The sequence below is a fragment of the Pogona vitticeps genome, chromosome 1 (genome assembly GCF_051106095.1).
Source record: "Pogona vitticeps strain Pit_001003342236 chromosome 1, PviZW2.1, whole genome shotgun sequence".
Classification (NCBI taxonomy): Eukaryota; Metazoa; Chordata; class Lepidosauria; order Squamata; family Agamidae; genus Pogona; species Pogona vitticeps.
This window is the reverse complement of record NC_135783.1, coordinates 15,277,660-15,295,900: the sequence shown is the minus strand read 5'-3', so window position 1 is coordinate 15,295,900 and position 18,241 is coordinate 15,277,660. Positions and strand designations below refer to the sequence as shown.

Genomic DNA, 18,241 nt, shown 5'->3' with positions numbered 1-18,241 from the left:
TGGCAGAAGCTGTTGAAACAGTTTTGATGCATTTTATTGCACAAAGTCTTAGGACCCCCCTTGATGTCCCCAGCCTTTTTAAGCTGTGATGCAGTCCACAGGTCTGGACCAATCAGTGAAGGCTGATGACTGACATTTTAAAGGGTTTGTGTGTGAGGCAGCAATTCCATTCTGGGTTTTAGTCTCAAACATTTTTTTTAAGGTGGGCTGCTCTATTAGCTCTAGAATGTCTTCTCGATGAAGAACATTTCAGAACTTCAAACCTGCCCCATTGCTGGAAATGCTTCTGTAGCTCTTCCCTGGAAAGGCAGGGAAAGAGGCCATTTCCTGTGTTTCTGAAAGGGAGGATCGATGGAAGGCTCCGGATGTGCAATGTAAAGTTTTTCTATTTCCCCCGGGAAGCTTCCATCCAGCAGCAAATATAAAGCTGTGTAGACTGGTTCATTTTAATTTCAGTCATAGAATCATAGTTGGAAGGGGCCTATAAGGCTGTGGACTCTAACCACTTGCTCAGTGCAGGAATCCCAATCAAAGCAGATTTGACAGAGGGTTGTCCAATTTTTTCTTGAAGGCCTCCACCTCTAGAGTCCTCACCATCTCCACCAGTCAATGGGAGGGATCTCAGAAGAGAAGAAGGGAAGAACACCCACCCAGGGGGTAAATAACCCAGGGAAATCGCCCTCTTCCCTTTGGATATGATGGACCCTCTGCCTTTCGTTTTTCCTCACCTCACTGTGTTATTGTTTCTACAAATACACATCAGGGGAGATCTACTGTGTGAAAGATTTTAAAAGGAAAGATGTTTCACACATTAAAACTGTTATGAAGTCAGCATGCCTGCCTTAATTACTAGATGAGGCAGGTTTTCCTCAGTAGAGGTGTCCCATTTGTCACCCACAGTTCTATCTTTCAGGCACCAGTTAAAAGTATTTATTTGTACAACCTTTTGTGGAATAAGCAGGTGTTTGATTTACGCTTTGTGCACACTGTCTGGTTATGCCATTTGTAATCTATGTTTGATAGTTTTGTAATTCTAAGTTGTATGTTATCGGTGTGTTTTAAGTTTGTGATTTAGTCACTTTGTAATTATTTTAACTGTGTTTTTAATGTGAAGCATCAGACTTTATAGACTCTCACAAGGAAAAATGGGATACAGGCTGAAATCCTCATCCTCATCGTCTCTTGACAGTCTATTTTTATCTTTCTAATGAATCTGTGAAACATTTTGAGATCAATATTACTTTTGCCACAAAAGTAAACTCCCCTCTTTTTTATTTTTTGCTTTATTTGCAAATATTCTGGTCTTTTGGTAAGTCATGGTTATCTACAAAGATTCCATCTTGTTGAGCTTTGCCTAAGTTGGTGATATTATTAAACTTAATTTTTATGTGTGGCTTTAACCACACAGGTTCACACAGAACTCTCACAATAGTGCAGAATATGTCTGGGGGGGAGAGAGAGGGAAAACCAAAATTCCAAATTAATAATTTAAAACATTGTCAGAACTTCAGAATGACAACCCCGTTAAAGGCCATTCCACTGCAACAGATGTGACAAAGTCTGGACAGAAGCAGATGGTACGGCCGGAATGAAGTCTGGGAAAAGCCAAATTGTTGAAACAGATCAACAGAGCCAAGGCATCAGGATGTAAAAAACCATTCTGCCTTGCCAGTTTTCATGGTTTTATATCACATCTTGTTGATTCAACTGCCCAGTAGCTCCTAGCAAATAGGAATGGTTGTCTTGTTGGTCCAAGACAAAGAAAAAATGCCAAATGATACCTTTTGTGATATCAGTTGTGTTAGTATAGCAGGAAGGGTTTGGTGGAGAAGATCTTCTCTGTCTTATGCCCTAGAGAGTCTTTGCCAAACAGACATTACTGATGTAGAAGGGCGGGTATTCTGATTTAGCTTCATGTATTTCAACAATATGCATATGTAAAAGACCTTCGAATTTCAATAAAGTTCTTTATTAAGGAGAAAAGGAAAAGATACTGCTATAACTCCTTTACTGCATCACCCACAGTCTTCTCTGATTGAAGATAAGAACAGTCACACTATGAATTCTTAATATGGAATCTTGTACTTTTAAAAATGTTAAAAATTGTGAGTAGTCATTTTACTGTGTTATTATGAAAGCCGTGTTATGTATGGAGCAAGTTACAGGGCCAATCTTGACAAAGGAAAGCTCTCCAGAAAAAGTAGAATACAAGGATGTTGAATGGCCACTTGACTACATGGTCACAAAATGTCTTCTAAGACAGTGGTCCTCAACCTTGGGCCTCCAGATGTTCTTGGACTTCAACTCCCAGAAATCCTGGCCAGCAGAGGTGGTGGTGAAGGCTTCTGGGAGTTGTAGTTCAAGAACATCTGTAGGCCCAAGGTTGGGGGTCACTGTTCTAAGACACTTACAGAGAGAAATAGGGAGAGAGAGAAGCACAGCTTAATGCCTGTGGGATAAATCCAACTGTTTGTCCAAACCAGAGTAGACCAGTTAGTTGATCAATGGGCCTAAATTAAGCGTTGACTTAACAAGTCTCATTCATTCACTAGCTGGGATGAACCATTGGATTTAGCCCAATCTGTTCAGATGGAAAGGATGGGTTGCTTGTTAAGGTCCAGTTGACTCAGAAAGTGTCCCAAATTTTGAAAATAGCCTATAAAACACTGTTTTACAATCTGGAACTACTTTATCCATAGAACTCCAAATACACTTGGAACAGAAAAGGGTGTACAAATCAAGAAACTCATTTTAAATCATGGCAAGTCACAAATAAATGCTGTCACTACCCACTGACTCATTTGGATGAGAAGTATTAGGAAAATCACAGCGAAGTTTCTAATGCACGTGAAAAAGGTATTCCCACAGAATCTTTGTACACAGCTTCTGGTTTTCCACTCTCAAAGCCACAAGTAGCTCATGACTGGAGCCGCAGGAGGGTAGCTTCCACCAAACCTAAGGATGAAGCACCTCTTCCTGCTTGGTCCATGACTCATCCCTACACAAAAGGCCCATAATGTCTGTAAGGTCTCACAAAGAAAGATGGAGATGAAAATTCCAGGACCCTCAGATTTGTCAATGCCATTTCCTCGCCCTCCTGATTATGCCGAGTGCTACCATCTGGGGCCCTTCGAGGGCTCTCCCAGGACCGAGTGTTGTCTCGCCTCTACCACCAGTGCAAGAGCACAGGCTGAAAAAGGGTGCTCTTTCCCCCCCTGTTCCATGCAAAGAATAAATAAATAAATAAAAAAAACAGAAAAGAAAGTAATAAAAAAATTTGACTAACCTAACCCACCTGAGCTCGGCTCACAGGGATCAATGTCCTCATCGTCGCTGGGGCATTCGGCTGAGGCCACCAGGATGTCATCTGTGGTCTGTAAAGGCAAGAAAAAGGCCATCTGAGTTACTCCAAACCAGTCCGGCAATGTGCCCTCACCTTTGCCAACGTCCAGGTTTCCAAGCACAGGCAGTCATCCAAAAGTTTATGAGACACACAACACTCTGAGAATCTTTTTTTTTTTTTGTGGCGACGTAATTTGTTTTGACTACTCACAGAGCTCACGTTGCTGTAGATATATTTTTTTTTCCTAAAGATGATGTAAGATTCTTTTTTTAAACTGGAGACCTAACAGAGGATTATGTCAGCAGCCCACTGGGACATTTGGTGCTGCACCCTTCTTTTCCTTTCTCTGAGTGTATCGCCTCCTTCACCTTCCATTTTGCTTTCTCCTCTGAACATAATTGCACTTTTTCTTACTCTTTTTTTTCACCTCTACACACACTCCTATATGTGGACAACTTTCCTCTCCTTCCTTTCTGCTCCCTCAGAACCACTTTCAAGAGGTATCTTTCTCCTTGAGGCCCACTTCTTTCAATCTCTTCTTTTCCACCCAAATCTCTTTCCCCACCTTCTCTTCTAAGTCTATTTTATTTATTTATTTATTTTTATTTATTTATTTTATTTTCAGGTTCTGTGCATTAATAAAGCAATGTCTGGCACAACGGGTCACACTTTAACCTACCTTTTACCCTTCCACTCCTGCCTAAGGAGAACCTAACTGGATTCATTATTCTCCCCTAAATTAATGTTTTTGTATTTCTTGACATGGGCGACAAAAAAAAGGGGGGGGGCTCACCTTGATAGTTCACACATTTCCGGTATGTTTTGGCGAAATGAAGTGCACAGAAAACAAGGTACATACTTTTAAAATGTGAATGGCCAACATGTGAAGGAATGAAACAACGCCCACAAAAATACTTTAGTCACACTTATTTTAGTTTCTTTTAATTTCTTCCAGGATCCTAGTGCTGCCTCCAAAGCAGGGAGAGAGAAAGTGAATGCACACATATACAAGGATCCATTAAACCCATTTCCTTGTTGGGAAACAGTTTGGAGTTGGACCTTATTTATGATTCCTCCCCTCTCACCTTTTCTGCCCCAGTTTGGCAGGGACTGGGTAGATATGAAGAGGACCAGACGGTACACAGGAGCTCAGAAACAATGTTCTCTTGCCTCTGGGTATAGAATGTGAAAGCTGGCTATGAGGTGCTGCTCTGAGTGTGGCCAACACTGGGCCACCAACATGTCTAATCAGCTTGTCCCAGCCCACTTTTAAAAATATATATGAAAGAATGAGATTGGTGGAAATCCAGGAAGCAGAAGGTACAAGGTGTTCACTTGTATTTCTCCCTCAGCTTGGCAGGGTGCAAGGGGGAGGCAATTAAGCAGGAGTTTGGTGTGTAGAACCAAGTGGAAACACACTACATTTAATAACCCTTTCCCCCCAACAACTGTGCTTAAAATGGCAGCTAAGGTCTTTGTTTCTACAAGCAGACGAAGACCTTTCTCTTCAGGAAGGCTTTTATTTAAACAACTGATTGACCAAGGGGGATTTTTTTTAAAAGGAATTATTTTATTCTGTTGTTTTATTTGTGTTTTTAATATTGTTCCTTGTGACGTTTGCCCCTCGTGGCCCCTGTTTGTTTTCCAAACACAGAGCACAAGAAGGCAAACGAAACGCCTTTTCACACGCTGCCACCAGTTGATCACTAAATCAACATACTTTACTTAGGAAAGATGAAGGTCCATTCAGTTTTCACTTTTTCTTAAAACAGGTTTATTAATTACAGATGTTTCTTTAATAATTCATAAGTATTTACTTCAGGTTCATCAAGCATCAATCTTCTATTGAAATCTCACAGGTTACTATTCGCTCCTCAGACTAATCACACCTCAGATCTCCCAAATATATATATATCTCCCTAACTCTGACTGAACTCTACTCCCTGCGCCTCAGGCTCCACCTTTTTAACATATCTGGTGGCCCCACCTCTCAACCACATCAGCATAGAACATGAATAATGCATGAGTTATTTTGCATAACAAGGGGTGAACACTACACTCCTATTTAATATATTTGTTTAATTCTTTTTTTAAAAAAATAATATTCTAGCTTTTAACTTTTTTAAAAATACTGTAATCTGCCTAGGATCCATTAGGAGAAAAGTGACACATAAATATTTTAAATAAGTAAAATAAATAATTTGTTGGATGGAGGAAGACAATAACAGGCTTCTGGAACAAAGTGTAAGAAGTCTCTGTAGACCTCTATCCCAACATTTCCCTTTTCAGGAATTTAACATACCGTTTCGTCTGGGACAGATACAGACACTGGAAAGTTACTTCTAAGAAGAACAAATGTAGTGATGTGCTGAAGCCTTCTATGACTGAGCATTGGTAGGACCGTCCTCTGTGGTCCCAGTACATCATCCATCCACTTCTTCAGTTTGGATAGCCTCAACATCTCGTTGGCCAGAATCCCAATAGTTACACCTGCTGGTGTAACACTCTTGGCATAAATTTCAGTGGTGATTTGTTTCAAGTTAAGAGGTCAGCATGAGCCACACTCAGCATATGCTGACCGTTCATTGATGAGATTTATGACTGCATTACACTGGTATGAAAAACACAGTAGAATTCTGGGCAAAATTATCATTCTTTTTCAGACTAACTTTCCAATATCTGTATGCCTGCTTTAAAAGGGCTCAAGGATGCAGCACACATTTTTTTACTTCCTGAGGTATAGTGAAATTGCTTCAGAAAGAACAAAGAGGATCCTAAATTGCTCTGAAACCTATTAGACTCTTCTCCCCCCCCCAAAAAAAAACAGCAAAATGTCCCTTGACCACTTCATACATGTCCAAGAAAAATACTAACAAGTGGCTAAACAGGAGTGAAATGAGTTATTTTAAGGCCAGGGAAAATGCTAAAAGAAAAAAGCTGAAAACTCACACTGTTCCTATGGGAACCTCGCAAGACGAACGAAATTTATTCGTCTTGCGAAGCATCAGTCTCGAAAAAAAAGTCTTGCGAAGCATGGCCATAGAAAAAATCGTCTTACGAGGCACCATAGGAATCGCTAAAACCAATTGTCTTGCAGGGTTTTCATCCCACGAGGCAATCGTCTTACGAGGCACCACTGTACACTGAAATCAGTGGGGCTTGTAGCTCTAAAGGCATTATAGGATGTACTGTAAATGCGTTAACAGGATCCCATATATTTCCAGCTATTTATATACCAGTTTATTACCTGATTCAGTTTATAATACTGTACATCTCTCTTGTTATATTTTTAATGTTTTTATTGTGGTGGGTGGTCCTTATTTGTGTGTGTGTGCTGGTTGTTATTTCCCACCTTTCCAAACAACTGCAAATTGATGCTTAAATCTTTTGGTTAGTTCTTCCTATTGGAGGCTAGACAGATTACATTCTGGTGCTGCAAGATAAATTTGCTGAAAGCTAATACCTTGCTTTTAAAGAGAAAAGAAGAAAAGAAAAGAACCTAAATTGATGGGATTTCTAGCAGAAACCAACAGGGTATGAAAAATTAGGACGGAGTTCATGTGGAAAAAAAAATAAAATTTCATTTCAGGAGGCCAGATTAACTGAGCAATTTTCTCCCCAAGACTTCGTAATTTAAATTTAATTTACTGTGTGAGAAGCTGATCCCTCTGACTGGCTGTTGAGACAGTAGTAAAAAGAAAACTCAAATATGTCACATTAATCAATGCTATTCTTCGGCTTTCTTCTCCCTAGTACTTATAACCTTCTTAGGTATAATAAAAACCGCTGGTCCATTCTCCAGCAAGATACAAAACAATAACTTGAAAACTCCAACTCCCCAGGAGTACTGGACTGCAATGCCCATCAGTCTTCACCATCATAGTCCACTGAGATGGATCATGTGAGTTGTAGACCACCATCCCCTGGAGTTCACAATGTGAACTCCATATACAGTACAACAAAGAGGCAGTGAGGTCAGGGCAGAGAGAGAGCTTAGAAACCCTTTCTTAGAACCCTTTCATTGCAAGGCTGGAATGGACCCTATGCTCCATTCATCAAATCCAGCCCTTGTCAATGGGGGAATCAAACTCCCAACCTCTGCCTAAACCACTGAGCTATACAAGCAGCTCAGGCTAGGACTTGGAGAAGTTACTCTCTCTCCCCCTTCACGGCCACTCTCCAGAAGGGAGTTTTGGGAGTTGTAGTTCAAAAACATAAAATCTCCAGCCTCTGACTTGAGAAAAGGCTCCAGTCCTGCCACACAGCTCCAGGAAATTAAGAATCTCCCTATACCACTAAAATAGAAGTTATTGGAATAAAAGAAGCAAGGAACGTATGATGAAGAAACACAGAAAGAAACAGAAATAGGGTCAGATCAGAAAGCCATGCATAATGAAGTTAATCAACTCTTTAAAAAAACCTCCATTTTTAAAATGTGGGATATTGTACTTCTGTATTCATGAGTCAAAACACCAGGAAACGGCCTGATACTGATGCACAATATTTTGCCTGCATTGCCAGTGAGAAAAAGGGTGCCAAAGTTTACATAGTAATGGGCAGCCCGATGTTGATGGCACCCATGTCAGCAGTCAAGATGGCCTACGAGATACCTTCTTGCGCTCAAAGCCAACACCAGAATTCACATGAAGATGTTTATTTTAGGCTAATACATTTTTTAAAATGTGGATTAGCCATGCAAACATAAAAAAAACTCCTCATATTTGTGTAAAAAAAACAATAATAAATGTGCAAATCAGACAGAATTAACACATTGTGTAATTGAAAAAGAGCAGAGATAGACTGACCTATTTATTTAAATCTATTACATTTCCTCTCCAGGAGGAAATTATGTCTACCACCTTGATCACCTTGGAAGAAAGAGACGATCTAAATATAATTAAAAACGATAACTCATCTTCCAAAATAGCAATATTTCAGTTCATAGTCAGGCAGCCGTTCAGTTCAACCAACCCTCCAACAATGAGATGCACAAAATATATATACAGATGTTAAACATTACTTGAGCCATACTGGTTACTTTTTAGTATACAATCCAACCCCTAGCCCAGAAGCGTTATCTGGGCAGTTAACCATAACCTTAGTTTTGTGTTTAAATTAAAACAAGAATTTAAGATCACACAAAAAAAGGACTTAGTGGTCCATGGGAACAAAAGTTATATAAACGGGGCCTGTGGTAAAAAAAAAGGTTAAGAACTGCTGGCCTAGAATACACCTCGCACCCTGTATAAGAAAGGATGCTGCGCTGGTGCTTTCTGGGAGTTCCGTTTCTGAACAGGAAGCTAGGCTTATGCCAGGTCATGAAGCCTTCCAGCTCAGGTCTTCCTTTCAGGCAAGTCACATGATTTGGCATCTGTCAGGTGGAAGTCCCCCAATGGAGAATTCTGGGATTTTCAGTCCAGAACATCCCTAAGAATGGGAATTTTCTACCTTTTCCCTTAAAATAAGACCTAACCTGAAAATAAGCCCTAGTATGATTTTTCAGGATGCTCGTAATATAAGCCCTACCCCCCAAATAAGCCCCAGTTAAGTGAAACCCCGCCCTCCACTATTGTGCAGCAAGCAGAAGAAGATATGACTGTATTTGAATAAATGTAGATTGTTGTACATGAAAAAAAATCTACTGAAAACAAGCCCTAATGTGCCGTATTTGCTGGCGTATAAGACGACTGGACATATAAGATGACCCCCCTAAAATTTCCACTTAAAATATAGAGTTTGATATATACTCGCCGTATAAGACTACCCCCTCTTCCACATGTGTCAGTCTGCTTTGGCTGCATCATGGGGAGAGTTTGTTTTGCTGCTTTTGGTTCCTTTTGCTGGGAGAGAGCGAGGGTTTGCTGGAAGAAGGACAGCATCGGCTGTCCTTCTGGGTTTGACTGATTGTTTAAGCGGGTTGGGTAGCTATAATTTGCTTTCATTATGGGGTTTGCTTTTAAGGAGTAGCATTTTTTTCTTTCTTTAAAGTAAGACTTGCTAGCCTGACTTCTCGCTGCAGCACCGTGGTTTTGCCGCCGTGCCACGGCACAAGCGTTGTTAAGTGCGCAACAATCAAGAGGGCTGGTCCATGGGGGTGTGGAAGCCTTGAGCTACCCCCCTTGTTTGTGTGTATGTGCATGGGTGGGTGTATCTGTGTGTGTATGTGAGTACGTGTGTGTTGCTTTTGAATTTTGAAGTGCACCCGGCGTATAAGATGACCCCTCCCCACTTGGAGGCATGTTTTTCAGGGCAAAAAAGTCATCTTATGCGCTGGCAAATATGGTGTTTTTGGAGCAAAAATTAATATAAGACCCTGTCTTATTTTCAGGGAGACACGGTATTAGACACTCCCTTCTATGCGTGTTCATAGAGCCAGATTAACACCATATCAGGGGAGATTTCATAAAGGTGGTACTGGTCCTATGCTTTGCAACCAGGCAATATTTGCCTGCAACAAGCCTTCCCTTAAGCTAAATAAATTCCAGAGGAGTGGATGCCTGTGATATTTTCAAATGCATTGTAGATAGATTTTTTTCTTTGCTTACAGCCCTGACTGCTGAGTATGTCACCCAGCTTTTGAATCTGGGCTGTGCTCCACTTCGCCGGCAGCAGCAGGAGCAAAGTGCATTAGGCTGATTAATGTGCAAATGTCTTGGCAATCCCCTTCAGAAATCTGAGCCCTCGTTTGTTTTTTCTCTTTCAGAATTGGCTCTGCACCTCCAAGTTATTTAACACACACACATTATCATGATTAATGGGTTAAAACTAAGGAGGTCTAAATAGGAATTTAAGAGCAAATCACTTGCTATGACTCCAAAATGAATTGGCCTCAGGAATTACATCTGAAGTACAGAATTGATAGGAAAATTTAGGAGACACTCGGCTGTTTTTGACATAATACTTAGCAACGGGACTAAATTCAATTGTTAGCTCTAGCAACAGAAGATTTATTAGATGAATGATACTTGTTATTTCAGTACTTCATAAATCCTTTTGTTCCCATAGATTCTCTCTAGCAGGACAAATAACTGAATTCAGAACTAACTGACCAGGATGACCAATGGCTAGGTGAGCTGAATCTAAGTAATCTGGAAATTACGTAGGTCAGTGGTTACGAGACTTGGGAAATCCAGATGTTCTTGAACTGTGACTCTGAGAAGCCTTCACCACTATTCGTGCTGGCTAGGGCTTCTGGGAGTTGCAGTCCAAGAACACCTGGGTTACCCATGTTTGGAAACCACTGACTTAGTTTAATTCTCACCCTTAGGATTACTATCATTCTGGCCTAACTTTGGGTCAGCCTTGTGGCTGGTTTCCCAGTCTATTCTATTTCTTCTTCACTTTTAGAAACAGTTCATTTCAAAATTAATTCAAGATGAAAACAAGAAGCAGCATGTTAGAAAACTTTATACGATGCCCAACAGATCTCCTTGAATTGGTGAGTTGCACGCAAACAGACTGTATGGAATGGCAAGGACAAATTAGATGAGAACCAAGGTCTTAGAATTGTAGAGCTGAAAAAGTCTCCTTTTGCCAATGGAGGAAATCCACAGACATCTTGGCATGACTATGGTGTGACAAATAATCCAAATGTTAGCTTCCTTACAAGCTGCTGAGATTCACTGCTGAAATTTACACTTTGGGACCAGTATAAAGTTGCTTCCTAAGTTAATATGAACAGGGAAACCCTTCCAGTTTTGATCTGACAAATTGTGAGATCGGCATTATTTTCTTTGAGTTAAGCTGTTTTAATTATTTATATGGCCATTACACTGTTATATTTTTTCCATTAAAAGGACTTACTTATTTTATGTATTTTTATGTCATCATTTGTAGGGTGCCTTTCTCCTAGTGACTTCTGTATCTCTACCTTGAGATCTACGGATATAGAGTAGACAATAAAGGTTTTAATAGGATAAAGGGATGATAAATGGGTAATAAATCACTGGAAAGCACAGAGAATGCGTCACCCTTAAGATCGAATGCTTAAGAGAACAGAGACACATCAGAAACAAAGGTCTTCAGTCTTTCTACTACAACGACCTGGATGTGTTTGCCTTTATGTGTTGAATCCCACTATTGTCAAAGCCTGATTAGTTTCCCCAGATCTCTACTAAGTAGGCTATTAATATTCACAATTCTTCTTGTCCTTAATGAAAAAGATGCTCAAGGCTCAAGGAACTAAAGGAACAGCTAACGGTTACTCCTGCTCAAGAGAAAAAAGACCAGTGATTTTTTTTTTTTTAAAGAATGTATTTATTTTACTGGTGTAGCAGCAATGTCCCTGTGTTGTAAAAAAACATACTCTGTTTCCCTGAAAATAAGACCTAACCTGAAAATAAGCCCTAGTATGATTTTTCAGGATGCTCGTAATATAAGCCCTACCCCCAAAATGAGCCCTAGTTAAGTGAAACCCCACCTTCCACCATTGTGCAACATTGTGCAGCTACCAGACAATGCTGACATGACTGTAGTTGAATAAATGTAAATTGTTGTACATGAAAAAAAATCCCCTGAAAATAAGCCCTAATGCATTTTTGGAGTAAAAATTAATATAAGACCCTGTCTTATTTTCAGGGAAACGTGCTATCTTTTTTTGCACAACAGCTTTGACGTTTGTCACAAAAACTTTGTATTTTACAAAAGCTCTTGCATTTCAGTGCTAGTTTTTTGTAATAACTAACTAACTAACTAACTAACTAACTAACTAACTAACTAACTAACTAACTAACTAACGAACGAACGAACGAACGAACGAACGAACGAACGAACTAACGAACTAACGAACGAACTAACTAACTAACTAACTAACTAACTACAGTGGTGCCTCGCTTGACGACTACCTCTTTAGACGACAAAATTGCTTGACGTTGCCTATTTTGCGATTGCTATAGCAATCGCAAAACGATGTTTGTATGGGGAAAATCCGCTTGACGACGATTGGTTCCCTGCTTCGGGAACCGATTTTTCACTAAAAGACGATCTAAAAACAGCTAATCGGCGGCTCTCAAAATGGTTCCCCACTGTTTTGCTGACCTCATTTCGCAAGACAGGGAGCGGAAAATGGCTGCCGTATGGAGGATTTTCGCTGCACAAGCAGGTATTTCTCTCATTGGAACGCATTGACCGGTTTTCAATGCATTCCAATGGGGTTTTTTTTCACTTGATGAGGATTTCGCTGTACAGCGATTTTGCTGGAACGTATTATCATCATCAAGCGGGGCACCACTGTAACTAACTAACTACCATGGGTTTTGGAACAAAATGTAATGGGGGTTTTTGGTAATAATTGTTTCCGCCAATTTTTCAAAATCTCAAAATGTAAAAAATGAATGAGAACTCTCATTAACTTACTGAGCATGGAGAAAGTTTTCATTTTTTAAATTCTCACTTCCAAGGGCAAAGGAAAAAAATACAATTGACAATTAATATCCCTGTCTTATATTCAACCACCTGAATTTGGAGATGGATGGGAGGAAGTAGGACAAAAATGCCTGAGGGGAGCATGAGTTGGATGCAACAACATCATGGTTTCATATCTATAGCTTCCCAAATGTCCACTTTGTTAACAGTCTAATCCCATGGATCATATTGAGATTAATGAAATAATTTCTATCGATTTTGATGACTCATCATCAATTGGTGACAAGGTCATTGCTTGGATTGAGTCAAATACAGAAACATATTTCTAAACCGGCAGTGGTGTGGATGGGTGTGGATGTGGGTGTGTTTTGTATCTGTTCTGTCTGCATGTCCGGCTCCCATTAAAGTTAGTGGAAGTTAAATATACATTCATTGAAAAGAAGAATCCAGTTAACTGCTGTCCATTTAGAAAGGCAAGCTTCTGTAGATCTACAGCCTTGTATTTGATGAAACAGTTTCCACTAATGCAAAGTTTTCACTTAGGTGTTTGAATGTTTTTTTAATTCAAGATGGCCTTTCATCCAAACAGTTCCGACTTGATTTTTTTCAAAGAGCACACTGGACTTAGATTAAATAATTATTTAATTTTTATTTGAAACCTGCCTTCCTGAAAAGTGTTCAGAAACTTCAGCGAATCCAAAACATAGCAGCCAGACTGCTAACTCGGGCTGGTCATAAGGACCACAGAACGTCAAATGTTACAGCAGCTCCACTGGCTGCCGATCTGATTCTGGGTCCAATCTATCTCAAGGGTTCACATATCCATTTATGAGCCTGCTTGGGCGTGAAGATCATAAGGAGAGACCTTTCTCTCAGGTCCACCACCTTCACAGGTACGTTTGGTGAGGACATGCGAGAGGGCTTTCTCTGTTGCTGCTCCCAGACTTTGGAACTCTCTCCCACAGGCCAGACTGGCCCCATCTTTGCTGTCCTTCCACAGAAGGCAAAGACCTTTCTCTTCACGCAAGCTTTCCTACAGTGATAGGCTACCTCGTGGCGCAGTGATTAAACCGCTGTACTGCAGCCAAAACTGTGTTCACAACCTGGGGTTCAATCCCAGGTAGCCGGCTCAAGGTTGACTCAGCCTTCTATCCTTCTGAGGTTGGTAAAATAAGTACCCAGCTTGCTGGGGGGGGGGGCAATGTGTAGCCTGCATAATTAACTTGTAAACTGCCCAGCGAGTGCTTGAAGCACTATAGGGCGGTATATAAGCAGCACGCTTTGCTTTTGCTTTGCTTTAAATGGATGGTTGTGCATTCCTGCTTTGAATGCGTTTTTGGTGCTGCCTTTGTGTGGCATTGGTTACTTTGTATTTGTATACTTAATGTTTTTTTTTAATCTTTAAATATTGTAGTTTAATGATGTAAGCGGCCTAGGGCCCTTTTTAAGGAGAAAAGCAGGCTAAAAATATGTTAACAGATAAAATAAATAAAATGAGCTCAATGCAGTTACAGATTATGGCTGTAGAGGCAAGAAAACTTGCACGCAAGAAACTTCCCATACTCCCATTTTCACCCACATAAGTGTGTATGTGTGTGTTAATTATTCCCACTGGTGTTGTGTTGGACAGTGTGAATTTTAATGTTGAACTGGTATTTGTTAAGGAATCCCTGCTTGTATTCTTTGTTGCTTGCCAAGTCTCATGGTTTTCCACCTGATGAGGAATACAAGTAACTAGCCATAATTTATGGCAGCATTTTACACCATTAGACTTTGGCCAGTGCAAATAACCTGCAGAATTCTGGACAATATTTTCCAAACCTGTCAGGCGGTGAAAAGAAATTTATAATGTTATGCTCACTTTGTTTGTTTGTAGAGCATGAAATGACATTTCATTGTTAATGTTTCAGGCTCAAATTTAATAGCAGCCGGGAAATAAGTTAACAAATGAACTGCACTGATGCCCTGTCCCCCAACCCCACAACAGAACACATTTGTCCCTCCGCAATGCATTGTGGGATGGTGGTTCAGTTTTGTGTTGGACAGCTTTTTCACAAAGTGATAATATTAAAGAGGACAATTCAAATCTGTTCAATTTTAATATATATATATTTTTAAGTGGCCCTTTTAATTCACTGCATCTTGAAAATAAAAATTGAAAGTATCACCACACCGGTATCACTCCACTGGGTTTCAACAAAGGGAGATGTTTAGTTTCACAAGAGAAAGAAACTGCAGGTGTGAACCTGAGGGAATAGAGACCTTGGAAAGTCATAGAATGTTGCTATAGCAATAGCTAGGGAAAATATTCAAAAACCTCTTTGTAGCTCTCGAGTATGCAGCTGAAGAGAAGAACACAGGTTCTCCCTCACTGGCTATGCAACGTCTGCAGCTCACTGTACAGGTGCAAGGTCTGTGAATTACTGCTTCTATAACTTAAAGCTTCAGGTAATGGGGTATTGAGAGAAAAAAATCTGTTTATTTTGCTGTAGTTCCTTAACAGTGCACTGCTTTTTAGATAAAAAGGCATTTAAAGAACTATGTCATTCGTTTTTGCATTAAAATGAAAAGAAAGCTACTTACAGATTTTAAAAAGTGATCCGTTATTTTCCATCTTCTTGGCATTCTTATGCATAGCTAAAAGATGGGTGTCTTTTGTACAGAAAATAGTACTGCCACAGAAAATGATATGAATTTCTCCAGGCAAAACAGAAAATACAAGAATAATAATAAAGAAGTATTCTTCCAGGAGGAAGGAAGGAAGGAAGGAAGGAAGGAAGGAAGGAAGGAAGGAAGGAAGGAAGGAAGGAAAGAAGAAAGAAAGAAAGAAAGAAAGAAAGAAAGAAAGAAAGAAAGAAAGAAAGAAAGAAAGAAAGAAAGAAAGAAAAGCAATGAGTCTCCTAGATTATCAGAGGTTCTCTAGCCCACCGTTGGTTTGGTTAAGGATGTAACAGTTAGATAGGACGACAGGGAGGTATGTCATGTGTCAAGATTTAAACCAGTCCCTTCTAGTATGACATCATCCAGATGCTTTAGATTAGAATACAGCTCTCATCAGTTCCGGCTAGCATGGCCAAAGCCCAAGGATGATGGAAGCTGTTTGGATGCCCGCCAGCTAAATGATCAGGAAAACAAATGAATTCAGATAACAGGATTTTAGGGGGAGAAAGGAAAGGAAATAGGATGGGACCACACTCATTCTGAATGAGAAGCACATTTCTTTCTCCTCCCCTCCTATTTATGCATTTTCGTTGGATACCTGGTTGAAGAGCCAAGGATCAGGAATTTGACTCCCCACTGTGCCTCCTGGGAGAGGAGTGAGCCTGTGTGGCCTTGGGCAATCTGCACAGTCCCAGAGCACTCCCAGAAAAAGGTACTGCTAAATCACTTCTGAGTACAGTGGTGCCCCGCATAGCGACGTTAATCCGTTCCGGGGCCCAAACTCACCATTGAGTGAAGTTCCTCCATAGCACCGCCATTTTTGCGCCCTTGGTAAGCGAGGGCAGGGCGCGAAAATGGTTGCGGTGGCCATTTTGGGCACTCGGTGGCCATTTTGGAACCACCAATCAGCTGTTCAAAAAACATCGCAATGCGAAGATCGGTAAGCGAAATGCTTACCGATCATTGCAATGCGATGTTTTACCCATTAAAACATCGCAATGCGATCGCATTAGCGATCTAAAAAAATAGATCGCTATGGGGATTCGTCGTTAAACGGTGCACTCGTTATGCGAGGCACCACTGTATTCACTATCTGGAACACTGTGAGTCAAAATAATCTTAACAGCATTCCTTAGCATGATCAGAAAGCCCCAATCTGCAATCTATTATAGATAGACATGTTATAGATTGCAGTCTTAAATCCATTTAACCACCACTTCTTAATGAAGCTCACTTCTTGCACGGGAGACTGGTGACTCGCATGTCCCAGGGCCAGTGCACGGACTCTAGATTTCAATCTCTTTGCTTAAAGGAGCTCTCCATGGTGCTGAACTTATTTTGGTGATAGGTTTCAGCGTTTTAGATAGCTCCTTTAATGGTCTGGCTACAACATGAAAATGAATTCACTAAACACCACAGCCCACCACTGCTTCTGAGTTGACATGTCTAAAAACAATCAAGGTACCCTACCTGCAACTTTTTATGGCAATAAAGCACATGTATGCAAGTACATCAATTCTCAGCAGTGGGGGGGGGGGGAAGAACTGCTACTGATCACAGTGGGCCATTAGGGAGGTCTTTGAATAAAACCCAGTATCAATTGTGCATGGATCGGTCCAGGCTTTTTGAAACCCATGAGGATTTACACATTTCCAAAATAGTTCCTGGGATAATTTACTAACATTTTACAATTTTTCTTTTTTCATCTTCATCTGTCAACCACGGGATGATGTGGAGGTGGGGATGGATTTCTTTGGCTGAATTCCAGTGTAAGCCACAACCAGAGAAGGCCCTTTTTATCAATGGAACTTACGAGAAGGTGATTTACAAAATCTCCACTGATTCAATGGGACTATTCTAGCTGTGACATACTGCTGAATTTCAGCCTTTATTTCTACCTTTGTGTGGCAATAAGAAAGTAGGTTTGCTGACTCTCTCTCTAAACATCTTTGTTCTCTATAGAAAAACTTAAATATTACACTCAAGAGAGGACATGCCACGGTTGATTTTGAGTTCTTTGGCTGGAAACAAGCAATGAGTTTCAAGAGAGATGTAACTGAAATGTTGGTAGCAGCAAAGCATAAAGAGGAAATAAATGAAGATGAGTAAAGAAAACATGATTATCTCTGTGGTCGTTTACTCAATAAAGTAACAAGGCAAAAAGAGGTTTGACCTTGGAATCTGAGGAAAAGAGTATGATGATGATCCCTAACACATTTTAATCCCCAAGATTCTCTGAAGGCGTTCTGAAAAAGACTTCCTAGGGTGTGCAGTACAAAAGATGCTGCAGTCTCTATTTTCTTGCTCTTCCACACCGAAATAAGCCCTGACAATTGTTCTTCCTCGCCCTCAATGGTTTGTGCATGCCTTTCGGCCTGAAACCTAGCATCTCTTATCGATGTTACCGTGTTCAAAACTGCTTTATCTGCAAGAAGACCCTTTGGTTTAATCAGTGCCTGTTTACTGGGCTTTAGCAACAAGCTGGAAGGAGTGGTGCAGAAGTAGGTTTGCTGCAGAAATGCCCTCCAGGTACAAAACATCCTACGTCAATGAAGCCACAGGGGACCCCAACCACGCTCTGCATTTACTGCTGAGATGCCAAAAAAGAAGCTGCAGAAGATTCCTTTAGTATTTACAGTCATCCGCACTTCCAGATTCATTTCCGCGTATCAGTGTCCTCTTTGACTAACAATGATCACGTATTCATGGCCTGCCCTTGCCAGCCTTCATGACAGCAACGGGAAACTGTTGCTATTCTCTCGTCCTGCCTTTTCAGCCCCCCCTTTTATGGCCCCATTCGAAGCATCCACATGAGATGCAACATAATTATTCTTGCAAATTGCCTTTCACATATTTCAAAACCTATTTCATTAA

At 40.5% G+C, this 18,241-nt stretch overlaps 1 protein-coding gene across 50 annotated transcripts in view; it reads right to left on the bottom strand.

The window, feature by feature from the left end:
- The window catches only part of NRXN1 (neurexin 1), a 1,165,889-nt gene that overhangs the window by 31,738 nt on the left and 1,115,910 nt on the right, over positions 1–18,241 (bottom strand). For 42 of the 50 annotated variants that reach the window (XM_078382536.1, XM_078382658.1, XM_072987591.2 and 39 more), the window contains one exon: positions 3,287–3,374. In XM_078382536.1, the coding sequence (XP_078238662.1) occupies positions 3,287–3,374 (88 nt within the window). The remainder of the gene's footprint in view (positions 1–3,286; positions 3,375–18,241) is intronic. The other 8 variants (XM_078382566.1, XM_078382665.1, XM_072987606.2 and 5 more) reach the window with 1 other exon arrangement.